The following is a 27,311-nucleotide window of genomic DNA, read 5'->3' as shown; positions in this document are numbered from 1 at the left end:
ACGGGGCTGAGATTCCTGCAGGGAACACTGCGAGAGCAAAGTGGGACCACTAGCAGTAGACGGCAGCCCCCAGGAGGAGGAAGAACCAGGGACCTGGCCTCTGTTGGCCTCCAGATATTTCAGTCCCTGAGTCCCTAGGTAGCAAAGCTTCCTACACCAGGCTTGCTCAGTCTGGGAAGCTCTTAGGATTCTCCTCGAAACTCCTGTGCTCAAGGGTGAGAGGAGAGACGGTTCTCAAACGGGCTGTACCCACCAAAGGATAGAGCCCATCTCCCAGTTCTTGCTTTGGGCATTACAGGGTCCCTGCAAAATGGGAAGACTCGGGAAGCAAGTCTTGATCTTGATTTTAGTGCATTTCACTTCAGTGCAGACAGTGACAGTTTTGCCATTCTATGTCTGTATTTAAATTAAAAGAATACCAAGAAACCAGGATGGGGAGGCCACCTCAATCCTTGGCAAAATATGCTCTCTTCCCCTACTCATCTTGTCAGGGAAAAGAGGGAAGATAAAGAAAAGAAGAGAATTCTACACAAGTTTTAACCTCCTCAAAGGAGAGATGAAATGCCCCCCAAAGAACTAGCCAGCTGACTCCATCACAAACTTTCACTGTAAAATCCTTCACACCTACTGAGATCACACCAACCTCAAAGATTTTCTATAGAGACTCACCCTAAACTATGAAACACCATGACTCAGGTTATCAGACAACTACATTCCTGATTTCCTAGTTCAATACCCACGCCCTTTTAAAAAACACTTACAGCTTACTTCACTTAGTATGACAATCTCTAAGCCAGAAAGAGAAGGGCACATACCATATGATATCACTTACATGTGGAATCTTAAAAAATGACACAAATGAACTTATTTGCAAAACAGAGACAGACATAGAAAACAAACTTATGGTTACCAGGGGGGAAGGGAGTGGGAAGGGATAAACTGGGAGTTTGGGATTTGCAGATACTAAACTACTACATATAAAATAGATAAACAACAAGGCCTTACTGTACAGCACAGGGAACGATATTCATTATCTTGCAATAACCTATAGTGGGAAAGAAAATAAAAAAGAATGTATATGTGTATAACTGAATCACTACACTGTGCACCAGGGACTAGTAAATCAACTGTACTTCAATAAAAATAAATAAATAAAAGAAATAAGTGAAAAAAATTTTTAAAAAAGGAAAGAAGCAAGAAGAGGCATGGCAATTTAAGTTGTGAAAAGAACACAGACGCTCATATTCTTTGAACAAAGGAAACCTGTCAGGCAACATTTTCCTCTTTAACCAAGTGACATCTGAAGAGTGAAAAGGGAAACTTCACAACAGGCTGCGGGGGGGGGGGGGCGGGTGTCAATCAATTCTAGTGACAGAAGGGGGTCAGGGCTGTCCCGGCCCCATCAGAGCAATGGATTTAGGTTTCACATTCATTTAACTTCACAATCATCATGCCACGACTTTCAACAGGCCCAAGGAAAGTTACGCCCGGTGTTTTCCTGCCACCCAATTCGGTCAGGCACTCTGATGTTCTGTGACATTTTCAGGTTCGTTGAGGAGATTTTAAAAGTAGCCTCAGGGAACCCAGCTCCTTCTCCTGCTTGTCAATTATGAATGTGGATAGCCAATTAAATTATATTTCATCATCAGAATTGTTAGTAGCATGTGACCAATTATTCCCACTGTTAAGCATGATCTTTACCAAGAAACACAGCTTACGGAGAAACTATATTCTCAAGATTCCTAAATGTTCTTTGCACACGCTGCACACTCATGTATTTGGTGAATGAGTGTAGAAATAAGGTACTCATAAATAAATGCATTTAATGATACTTGCTTTTTAGAAATCCAAACTAGTTCTTATAATGTAATTTCAAGATAAATTTATCCTGTTTAAAGATTAATTTACAAAAGACGACTTTTCTAATAACTTTTTGTACTTACATGAAATAGATAAGACTTACTCAAGTAAGCTATTCTTTCTAGATCGTAACTATTAACATTTAAAAATGAAAAATGAGCCAGTATTTCTGTCTATACTGGAAACCTCAGGGCCTCAGATTCAAGTCCTATCAGATTCCTATCCTCCCTAACTTTTCTGGTAACAAAGTAATAAATCACACGTGTTAGTTAAAGCACTGCTGATGTATCTGGACGTTAGGTATGGTGTTAGGAGCAGAAATTTGGCAAAGGTCCATGGGGTTCTATGTGTTAAACCACAAAGGGCAATTTGTGCAATGGGAATAGAATGGAAATATTCTGAAATTATAGGGTGTTTCATTTGTATTCCACAAGTGTATTATTTTAAATATTTTAAATAAAGCAAAGGCTAAGTGATATTGCACACAGAAGCTGAACCCAAGTTTATACTTCTGAATAATTTTAATAATAAGCTTGATGAAGGAGCACACTGGAGCATGGGAACTGATGTGAATGAAAAAGACAAAAATTCCTGGGCTGCTGCCTGCCGCCCACCCACAATGAGCCCAGATTGCCATTTTTACAAACTACTATAGGAACACCAAAGGAGAAATAGCGTTTTAATACCTCACTGAAATAAAAGAAAGAAACCCAGGTAAAAGATTCACTTTTGGGTCCCCAACTCCCCTCATGTGATGGGAGGTCAAGGCTCCACAGTGAAAGCAAAGTGGAGAGGTTTTCCCTTAAGTTTGTAAATCACTAAATAATTACTTAAGTGATCTAAGTCATTACCTTAAATGTCTGCTTTGCTTTGGCTGTGGAGACAGAGTCACAACCATGAAGACCCTACTGAAACAAGAAGATACGAAGTTCATAAAACACGCTCCGTCTCCACTGCAGAAAGGCACACGAACGTCACCTGGAAATGCAAACTGTGATCTTTTGTGACGAGGTTCAAGAAAACCTTTACTTTCAGTTACAATGAGAATGACTATTTCTATGCTTTTTCTTTTTCTTACGGTGAAGGGAAGTTTTATTGCCTAGCAATCCACTTTAAGTGATAACTGAAACATTCACAGTCTGAAAATTACAGACTGAGTTGATCATTCCCATTTTACAACACAAATGTTTGGAACTATCCATCTTCTGGGATCCTCTGGTCTCCTGTTCCTTGCTCAGAGTTCTTACTATAAAAATAAGAGATACGTGTAAGGAAACAATTTTTCCAGGGAAACAGACTCCAAGTCTGCATCTTGATTCTACAAGAGAATATACCAGCCTTCTGAGAATGTTTCATGAAATCGTAAAAAGATACTAAGTAAATGAAGTGTTTATTTTTCTGTATGAAATTTCCTATGTTAAGGACATATCCTGCCATCTTGTTCAGACTTCCCTGGTACTCTTTCGTCTCACTTGGCCTCTCGCTTCTATTCAAGGCCCTACCATTATATTTACACCCAGAAAACCGGTGACTCATGAGGCATTCCACCACCTCTTTCTGTTGTAATTAAAAATGTACTCATGCAGCATTCTAATCTCACCATGGTCACAGACCCTCAGGGAGACACCTAGTTTGTCTGAAAGGTGATTGGTTGAAAGGCCTTCAGTCAGAATTGAAGGACATGCCCAGATTCTCTGCCTAAGCGCCAGGGTTCCAAAGTCAAGTCACCCTTGGGAAACATGCATTTCCCTTCCCACGATTAGATACTACTATGGCGGTTACTTCTTATTAGTCAAGGCTATCTTGGCTTTTATCCTGAGGATATTCCATCTTTACCTTTCCTCCTGTTGATGTGTGTAAATGTGTTATCCACCAGATCTACCGATGCTGTGCAGGAAGAAAGATGCAATTCAATCCTGGGTGCCAAGATGTCAATTAAAATTCAGGTTTCTCTAGAATCCTTTCAGTGCTCATTGGAGGATTTCTTTTTGTTTTAAGATGTCAGGTAAATACAGGAGATAGAAAAGATATCCAAGGTTGGATATGAGATACATTCCTCTCTCGGCTGCTGAGAACACTTTTCACTCCTTGTCATGTTGGGCTGTGGATTGTTAGGGAAATAGACGGTAGAAAGATGTTTTGTCAACATCACCATGGGAGAGGGATTTTCTGACATATACACTGTGGTCCAAAGTGCCTTTCTGTGCAAGGCTGAAGGCTACCTTAGCCTTAGGTGGACAGGCTGATAAAATTCCTATGGTTCTATTTGCCATAGGAGTTTCCATAATTTTTCTGTTAACCCAGGACTTCAAAGGACCATGATTATCAAAGGATGAGTCCCAGAATGGGTAACATTATCATGGCTAACACACTGATGGATGATGACAAATTAAGGTGTTCCTGTTTGTCTGGGAGTTGCAGTTTGGGGATGGGATTCTTGGAGACCTTATGCCTAATGTTAAAGTCAGAAGAGAATTTGCCCTTTACTTGCCTTCAAATGAGGTCTCAGAGAGAAGATCCAATTATCTCTGCCCCACATATTCTAGAGGCTGAATTTAAAGAAAAATATGACAAATGACCATGGTCATTTGTGGTCAAAGTGAAAATTAGAGACTGTTAACTCAGGTGTCAGTTTCTGCAAAAATGAACAACAAAAAACAACAAGCATTGTATGAGTTAGTTTTACAAAAAGAGAAAGAATGAGAAAGTCTGTTACATGGTGAAGTCTCAAATAATTATAATTTTTTCCATGGACTTTATAGTACCCTACAACGTGTCTGTAATACAAGCTAGGTTATAAAAAACTCTGGGCTAGAGAGAGGGCATTGCTCCATAATAGCCAAGAGCATTGGAAAGACGAGGTGTGAGTACAGGGCAGGAGGATTAGACGTTGGCGAGAGAAGCTAGTATGAAAAGGGGACAGCAGTGTAAGAGAAAGCTGCAGTGAGGAGACGAGTGATGGAATTAATGTAGCACTTTCTTGCTGGCGTTCTTTTAGGGAAACAGGGCAAATATCTCTTAATTATTCACTGGGATGCTTGTATTTTTTGGGGTAACATTAGGATTTTCAATATAGTAAAGGCGATTGAGTATACAGACTAAAGCCAATATGAAACCCAAATTCTTATACCTTGCTCCTCCCAAAGTCTACACAAAGATTTCCTCAAGACCTTAGTATGCGTCTAACAAGGGGCAAGAAATGGCAGAATACATCTTAAAACAACATATAACCAAGCTTCAAATGCAAATGGTAACACTAATGAAACGGGAACACACTGTTCCAGTGAACTAAAATTGGATGTGAATCAGTAAGTCTCCTGCGATAAAAGTCTTGGCACTTAAGGTGCGGGAGGTACCCGCCGGGTGGAGGACCAAGTGCTAACCTTTTTACTGAGGAACTGAAATTCAAAATATTGAGTATTAGAAGAGAAAGGCAAGGGCAGGTCTAAAACGGCTAAGTCTGTAAAAATTCAACCCATGGAGTTTTTGAAAAAAGATGCCACTAAATAAATGAGCCCTAATTTATCACAGTCAATGTTGTAATGACAACATTGCTGCCATGCTTGACTACCTTCAATACAAACTCAAGATGGCCACATTTGCAAAGCATGTTTCTTAATGAATCTGGCCAATCACCTGTCTTTGCAACTTGAGCCCATGGAAGAATTATATACAATTTACGGTGACAGATATTTCACAGGTTAGTTCTCTGGCTGCCAGAAGACTCATTTGTAATTCAAGAACACGAGCCCTTTCTGAATAATTGTTTCATTTCTTCATTTCTTTCCCTTTTGCAAAGAACCATTCATATTTTAATCATCAACCCTCATTCACATTTATCTCAGCATAGAACACGTAAACCAAGCAATGTTTCTGTTGGGAAGACTACAAAAGGAAGAAAGAGGAAAATCTCACAAACTTTGTATTTTCACATTACTATATAATGCAAGGCAAACGATCCTTAAATCAAAAACATAAGGAATATCTAGTGCTTTCATTTATGCTAGATTTTTTTAAATTCAAAGGGAAATTTTATTGTGTAACATTTAAAATACATGGAATTTAATATATAAAGTGTATAATATGATTTAACACTAGATCAACCCCTTACTAGTTGGATTACCTTGGGAAAGTTGTTAAATCTCTATTATCTGCAGTTTCCTCATCAATAAGGTGTGTAAATTAACAATCACACTGATTTTTCCCAAAGAGCAGTAATGAAAATAAAATGAGATAATGTATACGTAAGTGTACTTTACAAACCATATAAAAGTAAAATATACTCTACCCTCCAACAAGTAACGGGATAAAAATAGTTAAGAAAAAAAATGTTATTTAAAAATTACTCAAATCTATTTTTAGGGAAACCAGCTTTCAAAAGCAGTAATTGCTATGCTCAAAGTTTTCACTTCACACTTTGTCATAAGTCGAATTTAAATCCTTTAATAAAAACATTAAAAGGTACAAAAGGCAATCTTACCTCCCTACCCTGACAGCATGTTCAGAAAATTCTCTCCTATATAATCAAATTAAGGGAATTTAATCTTAACTACATAAAGGACATAAAGGCAAACTGGAAGTGGAAATATATAATTGCAGTAAATTGAGAATATTCCTTCTATTCTGATCCACCAGATAAAGCTTTGCTTCTGGAAGACTTTTCAAGCCTGGTCAATATATTGGAAAAAATCAGTCAATGTGCTGCACAATGTAAAAACCATTCTAGTTAGTTTTTCTGAATTTTTTAAGGGGGGAGTTGTTATTGTCTTATATGATATTTTGTTTCCTGGGTTCTCTCTTCTGACTCTCCATCAGGGATTGGCTATTGACTCCCGTGTTTTACCAAAGCACACCAGCAAAGGAAGAAGCAAATCAGGGGCTGTGCATTAAGTACAAGTCAATTATTAGCGGATGTTGAAAGGCTGAGCAGCAATACTCACAACACGACATGCCAAGGGACTAGCTAGTCTGAAGTAGAATGAATAGCACATAGTTAAAACCATGGGCCCTGAAATCAGATAGGTTGAATTCAAAGAAAGGTTTGGACTCCTACAGCTGTGGGACCTTTGGTAAGTAATTAACTCCATAATACTTGGTTTCCTTATTGTTATAATAGAGATAAAAATAGTGTCCCTCACAGAGAATTGTGAGGGCCACATAGAAGAACCCAAGGAAAGTACTCAGAAAAGCACCTTGACACACAGAAAACACTGAGGGTTAAATAGTATATGTAAAGAAATGCAGACAAAAGATTTATTTTGCTCACAAAATTTTTGACAAGAAATTTAAATTCCTGGCACAGAAAAATCACCTGGAGATCTCTTTTAAAATCAAAATGTCAAATCATTGGACTAATTTTGTGCCTTTCCCTAACCACACACATACACGTGTATGTGTATATACACACATACATGCACATACCACTATATAAGACATATATGTATGTGTGTGTATATACATATATGCAGCAAATTTCTCTCAATGGCAGGAAAGCTATAGCAATGCAGAAATTGGGAATGCAGATCACAGAACCCATGCATTTCCTCAATAAAGCCATTTAATTTTCCAGTGCTTCTGTGAGTGGAAATAATTTTTGATTTGTGGCTAGTGAAAAAAATTGTCCATTTATTCTAGATGCAGCAGAATGGCGAAAGCAAATGATCTGAGGTGAAATAGAGTCACATGTGTATCGCACAATTTAAAAGCATGGTAAACCTTACTAATCCAGCTGGAGATGAGTAAGAATGCTTATCAGTTCAGGACAAAGGCAGACACAATATTAAAACATCTATTCATTGCGAAGTGGCTGAGAGTGGCAAATTTTCAGGGAAAAAGGATCTTTAGTTGTGAACTCTCATTTCTTTATTGTTCTTCACACTTGATATACTTCCTAACAATTCAGTGGAAAGAGAATCAGTGAATTCTCTAACTTAATAGGAACGTAGATAATGGCCCAGACATATTCATGTTTCCATTCTTATAAGAAATATCAGACTGCATTTTTTTTCTCGCTTTCAAAAGTGGTGTCAAATGTAGTGTTAGGTGCAATCTTGGACAAAGTCTACTTTAAATTTTTTTATGTTTAAAGGCTTTCATCTTCAGGGAATACATCTCAGAAAGGCAACATCCCATGGGCTGATTTTTTTTTTTAACCGAAATGGTTAATCACTATTTGTTTATTTTGCATTCATCCAAGAAGAATGCCTTTCTCTGAAAGAAGAGCTTAGGAAGACTTATTAACATTCGCTAAGTCCTTTGAGAGATGGGCTACCAAAATGTAAATTATATCCAATTACCCCAGCCTCATTGAATATGAATAAACTATAAAGAAATGAGAGTGTCTTTAATGGAGCAAAGATATTATTTAAAAATATTTTAAATCTGGAGTTGAAGTGTTTGAATACTTGAAATGTTGTTGTTTGCTTTTCTTGAGTTAGTGCTCAGTTTTGAGGCAGCTGGCAAAGAAAGGGACTCAATCTGGAAATAAGCACATACTAATAATAGCCATGTTTCTCTCACCGTGGATTAGAGTACTATGAATGTTCTGAGATTTTACATATATCAGAGGCAAATATGGCCATATTTCTTTTCCTAGAAATGAATATAAGCTATTAGATAGTTTTGAAATCATAATCATTGCTCCCATTAATTACTAAATTAGATGAAAGGTTTATATCCATGTTATTAAAAAAAATGAGTTTTCAACATTCAACTGCTGAGTAATGGCTGTTTGTGCAATATTTCCACTAAGATAAATGGATGTTTCACTCCTTACTATGTGCTTAAAACTCTTTTGCATTATTACACAACAGCCCATTTTTCATTATCAGGAAATGTATGCAATTTGGACCATGCTACTTTTTATTCACAATAAATCAATATGTGTCATAAGGGCAAAAAAGAAAGTAATATTACTGGCTATCAGTGGACCTTCCCTTAGAGCAAGTCCCAGAAGACACTGCCAGGCTGGGTTGCTATAGCAACAGAGCTCTGGTACCTCTCTTGCTTGGTTCGTTAGAGTGAGTCGATTTTTACCACACAGGTGTAACCCTGAAGAATTTTTATGGTAAAGAAGAAATTACAAAGAATCAGTAACAACGTGTGTGACCTTTCCATTGATCTGCGATGATTTAATTCAAAACCCACATAAAGACAGTGACTCCACAATATTTCCAATTAAAGTATTCATTGCCTTTTCTTACAGCCTCTTAAGTAGTCACATTTCTTCAGATGTGAAGACAGGGAAAAAAAAAACAAACAAACAAAAAACCCTGAATCTTTAGAGTGTTAGCATGGAACCTGATATGGCTTTCCCCAACTGTGAAAGTCAGCTATAAAAATGTCTTGAAATAATAATATTAATCTGCTTTAAAAATATCAGCAATTAGTAGGAGGACTCAAAGAAGACTGTGCTGGCAACATAGAAGAATTGTCTTCTGGACTTCTACCAAAAAGATATCAGGATGGAAAATAGTATATCTTACAATGTAGAGAATTCTAACTAGATCTGTGCCTATTAAGACAGGCCATATAGACAAACCATTTTGAACAGTGCTTGGCATACAAGTAAGCAGCTAATAAATATTGTTATGACTTTTATTACTGTCACAATGCAGGCAGGAAAGCGAGTTACATTCTTGTCCTTACAGTGCAGTAGCACTGTTGATCACACAACTGCAATGTCCTTTGTGTTCTGAATACTTGTAAAGTAAAAATGGTATAAGAAATACACTACTATATAGTTAAGCTTTAAATATATTGCAAAAAAGGTGCAAATCCTTTCTGGAGGATTAACTTCGTGAAAAAAAAATGTGCACTTAGTGGACAGAGGGAGGCAGCTTGGAATGGAGTGTGTTATGGGTTTGGGAGTCAGGACTTCAACTTTATCATAACCACTATTTGAAACCCTAAACCCTCTAAGTCTTTGTCTTTTTACCTGTAACAAAAGGATAAAGACACTTTCCCAGCTGAATGGCGGAGAGGATTCAGTGAGACAGTGTATGTAAGGGACTTGTTAAAATGCCTGACACAAATGACACTTACTAAATTTTAGCTGTCTTTCAAGTTTTCCAGTCATTTCCTTGAATCATAATTTCTAAATGGAACTCAGAAGTCAAACTGAATATAAGTGCAATATTTCTTAGCAGTTCTTTAATATACATGGGTTCTAACTTGGAAAAATGTAGAAAACTTTTATTTCAATATAATTCTATGTTACAAATTATGTTTGAAGTTGATTTGATTAACAATGCCTTTCCCAAATTATATTTTCATGACCTCCTAGCCAACCATGATGCTCTGGGGGAAAAAGAAAAAGAAAAAGAAGAAAAAGAAAAAAAGGTGGGCGAGGGGCCATTTCTATGGTCAGATCCACTTGGAAAATGCTATGTAATATATCTCACTCTAATGATTAATAAATCACATTATCATAGTTAACCTCCCAAGAAATCCCAGATAATCTCAAATAAATAAATCAGTATTGCTTAGTGGTAAAAGAATGGAAATTCAGGAGTTCAGCCTTTGAACTCCATTCTCACCACTCAGCAACTCATAAACTGGGAAGTTACTCAACCTACGTATTTTCCAGCCATAAAATGGGCATGACAACAGTGTTCACCACACTGGAATGAAAGATTAAAATGAGATACAGCATGTGCTCAGGCACAGGCTAACAGAGCCAATTATCAATAAAGAAGTTATTAAAAGAAGCCTGTTTAAACCCTATACCATGATCCTTCCTCTGTATGAATAATATTATTAACATCTTCTGGAACTATTATTCATTGGAACACACTTTGAACAACACTAAAATGCCATGTTAAGGCAGTGAAAATTTGTAATTAAATAAAAAATTATTCATCTTATTGGCACCCAAAGCAAGAAGCCCAAAAAAAGTCAGCTACCTCACATGTGACCCCACTGGCTTATTCTGCTGTGCTGCTATTAGAACACTGTGTTAAGTATAAAAGACTTCTCCCTGTGGATGCTCTATTCATTAGAGTCATTTACATTTCATGCATTAGCACAGATCGGTTTATCATATTAGATCATTTGCATGTCACTAACAAGTGAGCCTTAAAGGGAAGGGATAATAAACGATTAAAGCTTTTGAGACCAAGAGAGAGAAAACTGAGCATACGATTCACTGATGGGGTCAGCAAAGAGAAAGGACAATATTAAGGTGGTTACCTGTGTCCTAGTGCTAACCAAACACAGTTTGAATGAGTTTTCGAAAAGGAGAAACAAAATAGTAAAGGAAGACAAGGCAAAGTGAGCGCTTCATCCAAGGAAAAATAAGCCACAAGCTCCAGACAAAATGCGGAGTCCTCCCTGGTCTAAATAACACCACGGTTCCAATAAGCCTCCATGTCCTTTCGCAGGTCAGAAGCTTAGGCATAGGGCCGAAAAATGAGCCGTCAGCTATTTAATCTGACACCTTTTAGAAGTCCTTTTACTTATTCTTACATTTGCAACTGTATTAAGTTGCTGACTTCTCTCTTCTTTTAAAGAGTTCATATTTTTTAATGTCGTCATTGGAAATAAATGCAGAACAGAAAAAAAAATCATTCACCCATAATTTAATGCCCTCTGAAAATTAAAAACTCTTTTCAGTTATTCTTGGTCCTATATCATTTCTGCACAGAGGTATTTTTATATGTAAATACATTTCCAGCCTGAGTTTTTTTTCCAGTTAACATTACATATTCAGTATTTCCTTACAACAATATAACGAAGTCTTCAAAATGATCATTCTAGTACCTGAAAGGTTATATTCTTCCATGATGACACCTACAAATGATTTCTAACTGTGTTGTTATAAACAAATCTCTTCCGTCATATGATTCTTCCTTCCTTTTAGGTTAGTGGTTTTAAACTTTAGTCTCCACCAGAATCACCTGGAAGGCTTGTTAAAGCACAGGTGTCCGGGCCCCACCCTCAACGCTTCTGATTCAGTCGGTCTGGGGTGGGTCCCAAGAATCTGCATTTCTAACAAGTTCCCAAGAGATGCCGAGGCTGCTTATCTGGGGATCACTTTTAAAAATTACCATCAGATTATTAACAGAATAATATCATTGCTGAATTGGGGTTGACAAATAGAATACTATAGACATTTTTATGACATCTAAGATAAATGTCTAAAATCCTTCGTACCAGCTTTTACAGCCTTATATTGCCAATGGACTTCTTGATACTTGAAACCTGGGTGGATACCAACTAGCCGAATAAACAAGAGAACAAAGGCAAATTCTTACTTCTCTCCTCCTCAAAATCATAACATTACGCCTGAGATCTATTTACATTTCAAAGATAGATAGCATGGCTAAATGGTAACATCCGAAGCTCCACGACCACAGAAATTAGCAAGGAGGTTTTATCATCACTCAAAAGTCAGTGAAAAATAATTGATATATTTAAACCTTGGAGGAGACTAGCTTTGGATCTACACTACACAGATACAAACTAGCCGTATTTAGCTTTGCTTGTCCACCAGATGGTTCAAAAACAATGCTGCACATTGAAAGGTGTAGGGCAAAAATCTGGCTTTGAGAAACTGTTTATGATAAGCAAAAAAAAAACAGGATAATTCCCACTTCGGCAGAGGATCATTAACATGTTTGCCTAAAAGCCACAGTCAAAAACTTCAGAGGTTTTCCCTTGTACTCAAGGATTCTTTATATTTGGGTAGAGATTACTCCCTTGGCTTTAAATGGAGACTTATGTAAACAAACATGCCCGTGGAAGCGTATAGATGCATCTACATATGAAGGCATTGGATGGCCATGTATGCAAAGTATATGTTCATCCATTGGTCCCTTAAAAACCCGCAGATAACACATATGCTTAGCAAAGATAACCTCTGCAGAAAATGTCTTCTGGACTCTTTCTCTGTAATCTGCATACATTCATTTTTGTTGTTGTTCTTGTTTGTTGTTATTGCATTGCATTGACTGCACAAAGAGAAGATGTGTTCAAATACACAGTAATCATAAAGCCATACATAAGTAAGTGACTGGGTGTTGTCAACAAACCTGGGAATTTGGTTAGCCCTAAAATCATGAACTCTGGCTTATGTTGAGAAGAGTAAATGGGGAGTAAACGTGTTAGATACAAATTTATTAAGAGGATCACGTATTTATGACTTTCCAAGGAATAGTGTCTTCTATGTCAGTGTTTTGGTGATTGTCCTCTCTTTAAGTAAAAGTAAGTCAACAGTCTTAACAGCCTGAAAAGATCCTAAATTGTTTTTTGCACAGACTGGTTCATTATGGCCATATGCAGACATGGCTGCTCTCAGGATGGACAGAAAACTAGGGGATAAATGCTAAGATACCACATATATTTCATTGCCCTACATTTTATAAAATAACATGCATAAATGCATCCCTTATTATATATTATGTAATAAATATGACCATATTTGGCAGCCTCCAAAAAGAGGACAAAGTTTAAAATACGCCAATGTGAAAATTACAGACTTCAGAAACCCAGCACAGCAACACAGACACTGTGGAGCGATCATGCCCCTAGTGTGTCTGAAAATTTGACCAAAGGCTTTTTCTACTTAATTCAGGTGTTTAGAGAAACTTAAAGGATCTTTAAGTTTGATCATTTGAAAATCAATACCTCTTTTGTGAGTAACACCTGCCAGTTCCTTACAATGAGTTAGTACAGAATGACAATCAAAAAAGTAGTCCCTGCCACAAATCAAAAAGTACTCGCCAAAGTGTTCACACATCAGCGAGACATTTCCAGTTCATCCATTCAGTACAGAGAAGGAAAAGGGGAGAAAATGTGCGCTGATGGGTGTCTATGGCCCGCCTGTGAAATTTCAATTCCTGAACTATCGGGGATGAGAGGTAAAAAGTTTCCAGGGATAACCAGATACAAGAAAACAAATTTTTGTAGACTCCCTTTACTCCATCAGGGTGGGAATGAACTGCTGGCAAATCGAAAGGTAAGAATTTCAATGAATACGTGTTAATGAGCATTTCCCCCCTCTTTTTTTTTTTGACAAATACTTTTCATTTGCAATTTAAGCAGTAAATAGAAAGTTTCTTTTTAAAAAATTGGGATTTGAAAAAAAGGGCTAGTTTTAAAGTGAAACCTATTGTAAAATACAGTACAAATTATATGTGGATGGTGCAAAATGAGAAAAAGTGAATGACTAAAGTTCATTAAAACCCTATTTTAAAATATCTGTCACAGCCGCATGACACTGTAACTTGCTCAGCCAGTCAGTCAATAACCACATGACAGTTAGCTCTCCTACTGCAAGCTTACCTGGAACATTAGAAGCAAGAAACAGCACATTATTTTCTGCTGTGGTAACTGACATTAAATTCAAATGCTATCACTAAGGAATTTGATGCATTTTTCTCAACAAAGTAAGTCTCAGTTCCTCTGTAAACAATACATTCATAGATTTCACCAAAAGAAAACCATTGTCTGAAAAGAAAAATGGAATATCAAAAATATCTTACCTGTTAAATATGATATAATAAATGTTATTCACATAGACATCAAATTCTTTGACAATTGACTAAACATGGAAGACCAGATACAAACAAATATATGCAATATATATTTTTGCCCAAAGATAGGTTACGTCAGAGGGGAAAGCATCTAATTTATTAATCATGAGTTTTATCAACACTGTTACTATAAAAATGAATGAATGATTGTTTAAATAAATCAAACCCTATGCTTTGATTCCAGGCTCGAGGGCTGAATCTTCAAGAAGCCTGAGTTTCAACTGAGAAAGGTCAACCTGGTAAAAGTTAAACACATCTGTGGAGGTCGTGCTAAATCACTACTTTTTAATGTGTTAAAGTGAAAGCAGGCAGTTTGGCTAAAATAAATGTGCTTATTATTCTTGTAATAAGGAACAATAAGGGATGACTGGGGCAACTGGCTACTCCAGTGAGGCCATTCTTCTAGATTTGTTCTCAAACCCCTAAAACGAATACGTCATTCTCTCTCTCTCATTGCCATTCCAAAGCAAGATAGCAATTATTACCTGGACATTTGTTTTTAATCAATAAACATTGACTTAAAACTAGATTAAAATACAAAGTTATTGACATTATTTTTGAAGGGTGATTATGATTAAACTTTTCTTTAAATTACATGTGGTAGAGCCTTTAAAACAGTAGTACAAAAAATTTCAGTCAAAAGTTGAAATTAAAAATAACTCTACACTGGACAGAATGTCTACTGGGCCATCACTGATTTGAGTATGTTAAGAATGTTCATTGTGCTAGATGTACACATCTGACTTGTTCAGCTCTACAAAATCAAACAAGCAAATACTTTAACTTATTTAAATAAGAACAGAATACAGCTCCTCTGACTCAAAACCTCCGTTCTTTAGGAAATGACTAAAAATAAGACAGAAAAATGCTTAGCATTTATAGATTTCTAGGAGGATGTCAGTGCTTTGTTTTTCACTTATTTTTGAAAAGAATTCTTGGTCTTAGGAAAAGCCACAAACTTGTTTTGAGAGGTCAAACTCTCTTGATTATTCACAAAACAGAGGGGAAAGGCCTGAAATACGACTTTACTGAGCCACTAATTACAGCCTAAATTTGTTCACGATATCTCGTCCGAGTTTTAATTAGGATGACTGTGAAACGGATGGAGACCACCAAGTCATTCACTGGCACAGGACCGTGTCTCTTTATTCTAACCCAGAAAACTAGTAAAAATTGGCAGTTGTCAGGTGAAACTAAATGTATAAACAAAAAAGGAATTCGTTTTCTCTTCTCTTCCTTATTCTACTTGCTTTCTATGATCTATTTGGTGTGAATGTTTGTGTGTACGGAAAAAGATAAAGTTCTCTCTGTTTAGCCTTCGGTAGTAATTATGTATGATAATAAAAAATGTTCATACCTCATGTCTTCAAAGCCAACTGCAAGCACCGTAAGGGAGATGCCTGCTTAGTGACTGGCTACATTTTCCCTGGAGCACCCCACTCAGTCCTGTCTGTGCTCAGAAAGCACAAGCTTCCCAGTGGAAAGGAAGACTTTACCCTAATGAAGAGGATCTTCTCCCCGACGCGGTACCTTCCCTGAGAGAGCCTCTCCACACAGAACTTGCTCGGGCATTTGCAGGGAGGATCTTCAGAAATCCGTTTCACCTGAAACAGAAGAGGAGGCAAGCTCATTCTCCTTAATCAGCTTCCATTTAGGTTAATTTGTTCCGCGGGTTCAGAGGCCTCTGCACCATTGATGCTTTTAAATTTGTTCTATCTCAGACTATAGACATGATGTGAGCACAGAAATATCACATTAAATCTTAACTATGTAAAAGGTCAGGCCCTGGAGGCACTTTGTGGAAGCCGGTAACTGCACTCAGGCATGAGCTGGCAGCGGACAAGGATAACGATGCTGGAGGATAATCATGAGCAAATCAGCCGGCGGTGCAGGAGTGATGGGCTGGGTTCTCGTGTTTAGAGTATTGAAAAAAATCATGCACATTGAGTTGCCAAGATAAACATATTGAAAACTAGAACAGAATGAATGTTAACATAGTGTATATGTTTTCTCATCACAATTTTAATATTCATATTACTCATTTTCAAAATAATGAGAATTTAAAAAATATTATTATTTTAAATGAGACTACTGTTTCACCTTACTTTGAACTCTGAGCCAGACTCTCTTTAAGGAATCATCTTTAATTCATCCAGACTAATCCAGAAATTCACTCCATCTCAGTAACTCCCACCTGACAAAATCTATTTCTGTAGCAGTATCTTACAGTTTACATGTATTTTGTAGAATCCATGTCTGAATGTCAGGTTTTCTCTGTGTTGTCTACCTCTGTGCTCTTTATAAAATACATAAACTAAATGATAACTGAATAATGTTTATAAATAGTTGTGAGTATTTTTAACAAAATTTATGGGGGAGAGGTAATTAGGTTTATTTTATTTATTTTTAATGGAGGTACTGGGGATTGAACCCAGAACCTCATGCATGCTAAGCACACACCCTACCACTGAGCTATACCTTCCCTCTAAATAGTTGCGACTATTAAAGACAATGTATAGTCCATGATTTTAAAAATAAGGTTTAATTTATTTATGTTTTTCTTGCTTGGGAACCTGCCATACTGTATCTCATAACTGTCCTCTCTTCAATTAACCAACCAACCAAACAACCCAAAAGAATAATGCCTTGTGTTTTGAGTCCAAGTTTCCATGGAAGACAGATCTAAATAACGTGTAGCCTGCATCTTAGATGTTAGATAGAACAAATTCAGATTCCGAAGGAATTGGCTTGGACTCCCCTCACCCCAATTCTTTCTTCCACAGAGATATGATTCCTAGCGTTTTGTCATCAAAGAAATTCAATCGTTTCTCCAAATAATCCAATACCTGACCTCAATCAGCCTTCCACTAGACAACAGCTGTGGGCAGTGTAACACAAGAACTCACTTGCAGGCTGGTGTGTAGGAGTTAAACAGCTTGGTTTCTCTACAATCAGCGACGTTCCAGAAAGTACGGAAGCACAAGGGCAAAGCTAGAAAGAGTGGGTCGATCCTGAAGCAAAACTTTTCTTAAGAACTAGACATAATGATGCCTCAGTGAAGACCTAGCAAGGAGAACCCACACTACTGCTGGGAAAAAGAGAATCAGTTTCAGGATGCATTTTTTCCATCTGTCCCTTCTGGAATTCCTATTTCTGCCAACATAGCAGCCTACAATTCTTTGTGCTTATTTGTGTCACAGCACATTGCATCTCAGTAGTTGGTTACCCTGAGTGTCTCTTTGCTAGATTGTGAGTTATTTAAGGGTTGAGATAGTGCTTCATTACAGCTTTAAATCCTCGAAATAAGCACAGTGCCTTAACAGCATGTAATATGTGTTCAGTAAATGCATATTGACACAACATTGTAAACTGACAGTAGTTCAATTTAAAAAGGTAAAAAAATGTATATTGAATAAATAAATGAATAGACAATTAAAGTTAGGGACCTATACAGGACACAGGGGGGATTAGTGCAACCAGTTAAGACTGGATTCAAAGAATCTTAGAGATGACTTTCATTGGAAAAATGAGAGAGTTGCCTAACATTATTACATTAGTGATTAGGCCCATGTCTTTGAGTTCTGAATCTTTCCTACCGTACGATACTAGGTCCACAGACACATCCACCCATCTCCGCAGTATTCACAGAAATCTACCCGTAGGCAGTTTTTGAAGGGATATTCTTAAACAAAATGGTGATGACAGAACAAGAATTACAAATGTCAGGTAATAGTAGTGTCATTCCCCTCCGTAATGCAGACCATAGTCTGGGGTGGGGTGGGGCCACAGGACCGATGAATGTGTGCTGTTTTAAGTGGTCCTCTCTGTGTATCTCTCTATATACGTATTTATAAAAATGTTTTCAAATATTAATGTGTGTATTATAAATTGTGTTTATTGCATACATTTCTGGAAGCAGGACAGGATTCCTTAGCACCACAATAATTCCACGAGAAAAGAAGGAATGCAGGAAAGGCAGGAGGGTGGGGTCAGGGAGGAAGGGAGAAGGACTTCGGCCACCCTGGATAAACCTGATAGTCCACATCCTAAAAGCACGCAAATGTTAGCCACTATATATAAAAACAGATTAAACATATTTCTTCTGTACAGCACAGGGAACTATATTCAATATCTTGTAATCAACTTTAATGAAAAAGAATATGAAAACGAATATATGTATGTATGTGCATGACTGGGACATTGTGCTGTACACCAGAAATGGACACATTGTAATTGACTCTACTTCAATAAAAAATAAATAAAGCACAAGGCCTGAATTTTAGGAGAGTTATGCTTGGTGCAGATTCGTAACTGAGCAGACAGTAAATTGGTGTTCAAGTGGTTCCTCTCCCAGGAAATGACAATCACAAGTACGTATGTATGGAAAGTTTCTCCATCTTGAAGTGTTCTTAGACCAAACACAGAAACCATTGGTATCAAATGAAATAAAACACAAGAAACACTTTCTCAAGAGGCCTGCCCTTCTCTAATACCTTCCTAAGCTTGGAAAATATACTTGTGGTGTTTCTTTTTCTTTTTTTTTTTTTTAATCAAGGGCTTTTGTGTAGTTGTGAGAGAGGTGCAGGCAGAAATGGAAGCGACGAGGCCAGACTGCGGGTAGTGGAAACAGATTGTTAAGTAAACAGTGACTGATGACATCTGTGCTTCTTCCATTACCTCAGGAGAAGTCAGTCTGGCAGGTGTTCTGTTTTGGGCCAGGAACCCAGCCAGTTTTCTGCCGAAATGGGATTTCAAGAGGAGCCTGATTACTCAGAATTATACTATCTCTCATCCCCAGACTGAGGAAGTTGATGGAGGAGAGGAAGACAGTAAGAATGGTTTCTTAGAACTGTATTCAACTCTTTGTGTGGGAACGGGCTCCATACAAGGGAACTCAACCTGACCCCATCCCTGTCTCACGGCTGAGTCACTCTGTCAGGACATCTGGGGAATAAATTAATCTGAATAGACTCCACTGTGTTTCTCTCAGGATGTTTCACTTGATTAAAGAAGGTGGGAGGTATTATCCACATAAACGGTCACCAAGTTTTGTTTTTTCTTTTTCAATATTCCACGATTCTCCTAAGCACCAACCAAAGAAACATGAGGACACACTGAAAGTTTCACAACTGACAGTTATTGTTGAAACTGTTCGCTGGAATACGACATCTTAACCCAGGGCCCTGTCTCTCTCTTTTTCTTTTTTCCTTTATTCTTTCTCTAGTTTTTCCTTTTTCTTCTTTACTTCCCCTCTTTAGCCTCTTTCTTTTCTTTTTTCCCTCTGATGTAAATAATAACTTTGTCAGTGTAGAAACAGCCACTATTAATAAGTAAACACAGGAACTTAGCAAGCAATCTTTATGTTATATCCCTATTTTAAAGCATATATAGAAAAAAAACAGCAAAAAAAAAAAGGTGGGGGTGGGTATAGCTCAATGGTAGAGTGCATGCTCGGCATACATGAGGTCCTGGGTTCAATCCCCAGTGCCTCCATTCGAAAAGAAAATAGCAAATCACCCGTTGGAGTGCATGAATTTCAGCCTCCCTCTGGCTATACACGCCTCATCTGCAGTGAAGCAATTGCCATAGGAACTATTTCCTTTTTCTATCTGACCTGCAAAGCTTTGATTTAAACCATTAGTGAGGGGAATGGTTTTTCTCTCTGTCCCACTGTCCCTGAAATAAAACACTTCAGTGAAAAGCTATCACTTACACAGAATGCAACCATTTCAGTGCAATTTCCCAACATAGAGTGAAGGAGACTGTAAGAGGCTGCTGTGGCCAAGTAAGCATGGAAAATTCCAGGTTAAACAAGATCTTATGGAACTCACCAGTGCCTTTGATATGCCAGGGTGAACTGCCAAACGCTAGGTAGGGGCTACAGTAAGCTGTATGTCTCAAACTAACCTAACCATGGAATTCTTTTCCCCATGGGGCATCTGGTGGTGTGAGTGTCTGACTAAACATTCTTTGAGGAATGCTGGTTTAAGGGCTGTGAACACAGTATTCCAGCTGGCAGCAGTACAGAAATACCCACTTAGCACATTTCTTCCATCCAATGAAAACCTCTTACCTAGCAGATGGTTATGTTCCCAAATTCTGTTTGATAAACTTTAAAGGGGTTTTAAAGCTTCTCTGGAATCCCCTTCGGTGTTTCCAGCTGAGAGAACAGAAGTTGGAGTAGGGCAGAGCAACCCCAGAGTGACAGTCTTGCCATTTTCATGAGGACCTATCTCCTTCTGCCTCTCCTGAACGGGAGTACTCCTAACACTTGCCCCAAATCCCTTTCATTGTTGTTTCAACACCTCCTGCCTCCTGTCCTTTTTCTCCCCTTCTTGTGGCTACACGTGAGACAAGCTGGTAAAGAAAGGGAACCGTTCCAGCCGCTTTTCCCAGGTTCATGAAATTGGCTTCAAGCAGCAACACCTCCTCCATCTGCAAAGCTACAGTGGAGCTGAGAAGTGCCCATAGCTGTTCCAAATGAATAGAAACAGGGAGACTCCTTTTTAAACTCTGGTTACCCACATTGCTAAGTTATCCAAGAAGCATGGTACTCGATATAGATGGATGAAGTATGGCCCTTGCTTTGAGAACAAGGACTCTGCCCAGAGAAGAACAGCTGTTTATGCCCAATAAGGTAAACACTTGATTAAATATATAGAAAGCATTGGGGTACCAAGGCCTAACTTGTCCATTTTACCTGGGAGGAGAGACGCCAAGAAAAGCTTTGTACAGAAGGCCAGAGAACCTGAATTTTCAAAGATGGAAAGGTGTCTAAAAGCAGATTTCAAAGATGAGTCGGCAGCAGTTGAGTGAGGAAAGTTAGTGAGGAAAAACATGGGGTATAAAATGTCCTTGGGAATTTGGGGTTAAGTACAGGTTTACAATAGACACATCAGGGTGCAAGGCTGGGAAAGATAAAATGGGCCAGAACGTGGAAGGCTTATATGTGACACATACATGAGTGTGGGCTTTACCCTGGGTATGACAGAGAAAGCCTGTATAACTTGAATCAGATCCGAGTTGCATTTAGTTGATCACTCTGGTAGCAATAATGTTCGTGGAGAAGAATATCAAGAACAGAGTGGAAAGTGGTGTCAAACACCAGAAAGTGGTCTCTTAATTTGAGGACCAAAAAAATTCACTTGATTCGGTAATTCATACATTAGGAGATTGAGGGTAATGCTGGCCAGACCTCTGACTATAATGTGTTAAAGAAAGTGAATGGAGGCAACAGCTGAGAGGAAAAGGGCTAAGATCAAGTGTTGTAGGCCCAGAAGAACACATTTAAAAGAGAAAGACTAAAAGGAACATCCTACTCTAAAGTAAGTCTAATTGAAAAAGTAAATAATTGAGAACGAAGAAAAATTATTCTCATCAATATATAAATAGTGCACCATTAGCTACTATTAATACAATGTTATTCAATTTCCTCACAAAATAAAAATGAAATATTATTATGCAAGGCATACACCCAATCCTTAAACACAATCCTGTGATTTTTAAAAACCCTTTTAGGTGCATTCTATTAAAATGTCCTGCCTATTCTTTAATTTCTGAGTGAACCGAACAAAGGAGAACTAAATTAAACTGGTATTGGTTAAGACACCTTGTTGGACTAAGTTTAAGTTTGCTGCCCTTAGCAGAAATGGGAATTCTCAATCTGTCAGACAAATTATCATATGTCTGCTCACCTAAGTCCACAATATAGGTTATAATGCACATGGAGGAAAGCAAAAGGTCGGGGAATCTCTTTCTGCATCCTCCAGTGCCAATCAGCCTTTCCCCTGCTCTTTTCAGCTCAGACTTTAGGGAAGGAAGCTCTCTGCTATGTGTCAGCTTCCCTTCTCGGTGCCCAGCCCACGTTAAATGGCATTGTGTTTGGTGCTAGTTTCTAAGAACGCTTCCCGTGAATGTGAGACATACTTCAGTTTAACATCCCCAAGGTTACCACTTTTTGTATAGCTCATAAGCAGTTTTGACATTTACACTCAAAACATATGTGCTAGGAAGTAAATGCATACACATAATCAAACACACTACTTGTAACCAAGAACGGCTTAGAAGAGTCAACAGATCACTTTCATTCATCCTGTTTTGCTGTTACACTCAGAACCTGTTTTCTGTAATGATGAAGGTAGAATAGAAACATTTCCTAATCTGCCAAAGACGGTGACTCAAGGGTTCTGCTAAGTAGAGGGATGGTGACCTCTGAGAGTCAGACAGAACTGGGTTGGAATTTAAGCTCCGCTCTTCCTCTCAGCAGGTAATCCAACTTCAAGTCTCAGGTCCTTCAATTAGACACCTGCCTTACAGATGGCAAGAGCACTTGAAGAACACTGCAGACAGACCCTGGCCCAGAGCTGGCAGTCCGTAAAGGGCACTTATCTTTTCCATGGTATGTTTGCTTTTTCTTCTTTAATGATCTCAGGATCTCAACCCTCACGCTTCTTATCTATGAAATAAGGAACCATGAACCAATAGTATCAAGGCTTAAGTGTTCTCAAAGACAGGTTTCTGGAATCTGACTTATTATCCTAAAATTTTAGCTACTACTCCACAGAGTTAAGTGACACTTTCGTTTTCAATAAGGGCTCAGTTTTGAATTTCAAAATGAATGGCAAGATTACAAGCTTTTTCATAGGATTTTACAACAAATTTCAGTAACACTGAACAAGGTAAAGCTTAGACTGATAAGAGGTTGTACAGAATGAATTTTGAAGTTCGAAAAGAACTAAATGCTGGTAAGAATTCTGACCCATTTTACTTACTGCATCATCCAGTAAGTTTCCCGTACTCTTTTTTCCAGAAGACTTTGAGGAAGGCGAAGGTGAAGGAGAAGGGGCAGAGAGTGTTTCCTCTTGTTCAATCTCTTTTTCCAATTTTATCAAACCAGGAGGCTCCACCCCATACCTTTAAAAGACACCAGATCAATACATGTGCATAACTTGTAATGACACATTTAACCATATGTTGCATTCAGTTATGAGCAGCATAGGATCAGACTGCTGACTCTTCAAAACAACCTTCTTATTCTGGCATTGAAATGGTTGATTTTTAAACTGGCATCATTTTAAGCAGGGAAAAACACATGTATACATACGCACTTACATATACATACACACGTTTATCTATAAATGAGCATATATGTGAACAGATAAAATATCATACTAAAAATAAATAAAACTACTCCATGTAATATATTAATGACTCAATAACATGAATTACAATGTATTTCAGTCTTCAGCTTTCAGATTTACTAGCTTTAATGAAATTAGTGCTGTAATTGAATTCCTATTTTGAATACAAGCTTGTTAAAGAAGGAAAGAAAATCAGAGAGTCAAAGAGTTAAGTTGAAAACAGCAGTCTCCCAAAAATAAATGTCCTCAAGTGAATTAACAGAGAAGAAATTCACTGTTAATTGTATACCTCTATGGACCCAGAACCATGTAGAATGGTCAATACACTTAAGAACCACACAATGAAAGCATGTACGGTGTTACCAGGAAAGAAAATGAATAGAGAACAATTTGGAATAACAATTTTTTTTCTTAATTATGTGTTGTAAATTACAAGTGCCACAGAAGTTCAAAGAGAGAGATGCAGTTGTTAACAGCATTCTTACCTCCCCTAATCATATTTCTCTTAGGCTAAATTTAAAATCGATTTGTATTCCGAGATCCATATCAATTTTACCCAGGTGGAGGAAGCCAAAGATAACTCCAGAATTTGAGGGTCAGGAAGGACCTTTGGGTTTGTGTAGCTATACTCTTTCATTTTTACAGAATAAATAAAACAGATCCAGAGAAGGTACAGAACTAGCTAAGCAGCAGGACAAAGCAAATGCAAATCCAGATTTTCTCTGATATTTTAAGTAGGTGATCATGTGTTAGAAAGCAAAGAAAAAAGTCACTTGGAAATTAAAAAAAAAAGGTAATGGATAATCTATAAAGTAAATAGTCTATGTAGAGAGGATAAATGTGTTGGCAATATGTCTAGTACCTTAGAGTGAGTGAATAGTATATTAAAACATCATTAATGTAAAAGCTGAGGTTATCGTCCTGTTCTCATGGCTTGTTATTTTAACTGACATCACCACACAGATGGCAGGTGCCCTGTGAGAGCTGGAAAACTTACAGGAGTTAGAATTCAGTACAAAGCAGTTTAAGCAGGCACAACTCAAATAACAATTGCTGTTCTGATGACTGCCTCTAGTGACCAGAGTCATTCTGAGTTAGCAGAAATCATTAGCTAAAAGACCGAGGCACTATGTATCATATTTCTAACCTTCTATGCCTATTAGCCAGTCCACGGGACATTAGTAGAAACTGCAATAGACTGCAGATTCTGTAACAGTAGAGACCACTGTCTGATTCACAGCATCCCCAGCAGAGAGCACAGATTCTGGCACACAGCAGCTACTTAATAGCTACTGCTGAATTAAAAAAGAAAAATCCTGCATTCTCCTATAACAATGATTTCAGGTTCCAAAGGTGAATTAGATTTCACTGTTTTGGATCTTTCACTGCATATCACTTTAACAAAATACATCAAATGTTTTACCCTCAAAAAATGTTCTTCTAGAAGACTTTAAACCCTATCATTTTTAACTCTCCAGCATTCATTAATTACACATAGCACAGCAGCTCATTACCAACAAGTACCAACAATATTCACCTGGGGGTTTGGGTAGCATTCTTCCCCGAGGCAGACTTGAGCTAACTCTGCCATTAACCTACTCTTTAAATTTAGCAAAATCACTTAACCTCTAAGAGTCTGTTTCCTATCAGGAAAGTAAAGGGGAAAATGGCCTGCCGTAGAGGTCTGACATAGCAGGGGAGGGTGGGGGAGGTAGAATGTTAGAAGAACAACTGGTATTGAATGTCTTCCATGTGTCTGGAACATTTGGGCACCTTGACATACATGATTTCTGAGCCTCAGTTTTATTTCACTGTAAAATGGAGATTCCAATCCCTGTGTTTCATTATTGTTAGAAGGAATTAAAACAGCATCCATTACATGCCCAGTATAGGCCTGATGCACGGCACCAGCACCGAGATGACTTGATAATTGATGCATCAAATTCGCTCAACTAGGAACCTGCAGCCTTGAGGTCCTTCTGCCAAAGTTTTAATTTTTTACACTATATTATACCATCCAGTGAAATAATGTAACAGCCTCAACATTAACATGTAAAGTAGTGTAGTTACTATTGTTACATATTATTACTATTGTTTGTATCCTTTACAAAAGAACTGAGTATACAGGCTTATAGGGTTTCGTGAAATTAATTTTCCTAGAGCTGTGGAACAGCAGAAATATCTCAGTGCTGGAGCCTGGCAGAACAAGCTATAAATTCAGCGTTGCCACTAACTCACTGGCAGAACTTCAGCAGACAACTCTTTTTAATCCCTCTAGACTTCCTTGAATTTTTAGTTCCATCAAGGTGTAATGTTTTCTTCTGTTTAATATTCTTAACAGAATAACACATACTGGGCAGGGAAGCTAGAGGAATTTAACACACTTGAATTCACAGCCAATTAAAAGTCAGTCATAAGTGAAAACATCATATTTTAAAGTATAAATTAAGTCAATTGGAAAATATGATTTCATTTGTAATTGTAGATGGATTCATGCCACCTTTCAGGAAGAGGCTGGTTGCACAATTTTTTCTTTTTCTGTCTTCTTTTTTTTTTTTTAACAAAGTGAAACAATAAGAAATATTACAGAAACAACAGGCTCCATTCGATGTCCAATACAAAGCAGACTAAGTTCAAATGAAGTTGGTAACAAAGTCATACATGGAAAATTTTGCCCTGGAGATTTTTCTTTACCTGAGAATGCTGAAAATTAGCTATGCCACTGAACATAGAAAATCAACACTAAACCCCAAATCTCTGCTTATATTGGCTTTTGAATACTTGAAGCTGCCTAAGGTATAGTCAGCCAGTCCTGAAATCCACACTTAAATACGATTCATTGGCTTCCTGTCTGTCTGGAGATGTCAACAGGCTGTAAATCATGAAATTCCCCTTGGGTTGTGGGCCCGCACCTGAAGCCAACTTAGTCACCAAATAGGTCTCCTTTTTCGCTCTCCAAAAAGCTGCTTCATTCTGTTTCCGTGATTAACTCTATACCACTTTATATTTCGATTTTGTCTATAAGGTTTTCAAAACTTACACTTTTTTTTTTCACTCTTTTCCAACTACAAAATTTTAAAGCTTCAGGGGACGGGGACAATTACTGCTTTCAAACTGAATAAGGGTCAACTAAAAATAGCAAGAAGGTTGAATCCACTAAAATCAAATCTTCACATCTGTATACTCCAGTGATATGAAAGCAGGGAGAACACTGAAATGGCAACATTTTATTATCATTTTTATGGGCTCATTGAAAAATGCAAAGTGCTAGGGAAAGGGTCCATGGTTAATGACTTGATGATAAGATCCTAGGAATAGACTTCTCATTTTTCTGGCACCTGATGTAACTTTTGAGATTGGTCTAGATGAAATAATTTGAGTCCCCAAACTGAGCCTTGCACTAGAAAATGTACTCAAACTATTAAGCAGACTATAATTTTCAAAGGAGAGACATCTGGGACCTATTTTACTAGAGTTGGAGGGATAAAGTTTAGACATTCCCCCTTCTTAAGGCATGTAACAGACAGCTTATAGATTCTTGCAAGTGAGTTTTTGGCCCATTTTTTTATTCTGCTTTAAAGTAATTTAAAGATATATTTAAATTTGGAAGGAAATTTCACTCATGTGAAAACAAGTTTTACTCTTGGCAGTCAGAGTCAAGCTCTTTAAAAAGGATGAGTTAATTATTAAGCCTTATATAAGAATATTTTATTTTAAGTAACATTTCACTGGGGGCATGGATTGAAATAGGAGACTAACGAAAATATCCACAAAGCAT

General features: G+C 37.6%; 1 protein-coding gene across 1 annotated transcript in view; it reads right to left on the bottom strand.

Moving 5' to 3' along the window:
• The window catches only part of GAS2 (growth arrest specific 2), a 119,469-nt gene that overhangs the window by 32,444 nt on the left and 59,714 nt on the right, over positions 1-27,311 (bottom strand). Inside the window, exons 6-7 of the mRNA XM_072969679.1 lie at positions 23,165-23,306; positions 15,890-15,997 (exon numbers count right to left, since the gene is read on the bottom strand). Coding sequence (XP_072825780.1) covers positions 15,890-15,997; positions 23,165-23,306 — 250 coding nt within the window. The remainder of the gene's footprint in view (positions 1-15,889; positions 15,998-23,164; positions 23,307-27,311) is intronic.

The sequence above is a fragment of the Vicugna pacos genome, chromosome 10 (genome assembly GCF_048564905.1).
Source record: "Vicugna pacos chromosome 10, VicPac4, whole genome shotgun sequence".
Classification (NCBI taxonomy): domain Eukaryota; kingdom Metazoa; phylum Chordata; class Mammalia; order Artiodactyla; family Camelidae; genus Vicugna; species Vicugna pacos.
Note: the sequence above shows the minus strand (reverse complement) of the source record. Positions and strands in the feature narration are given on the sequence as shown.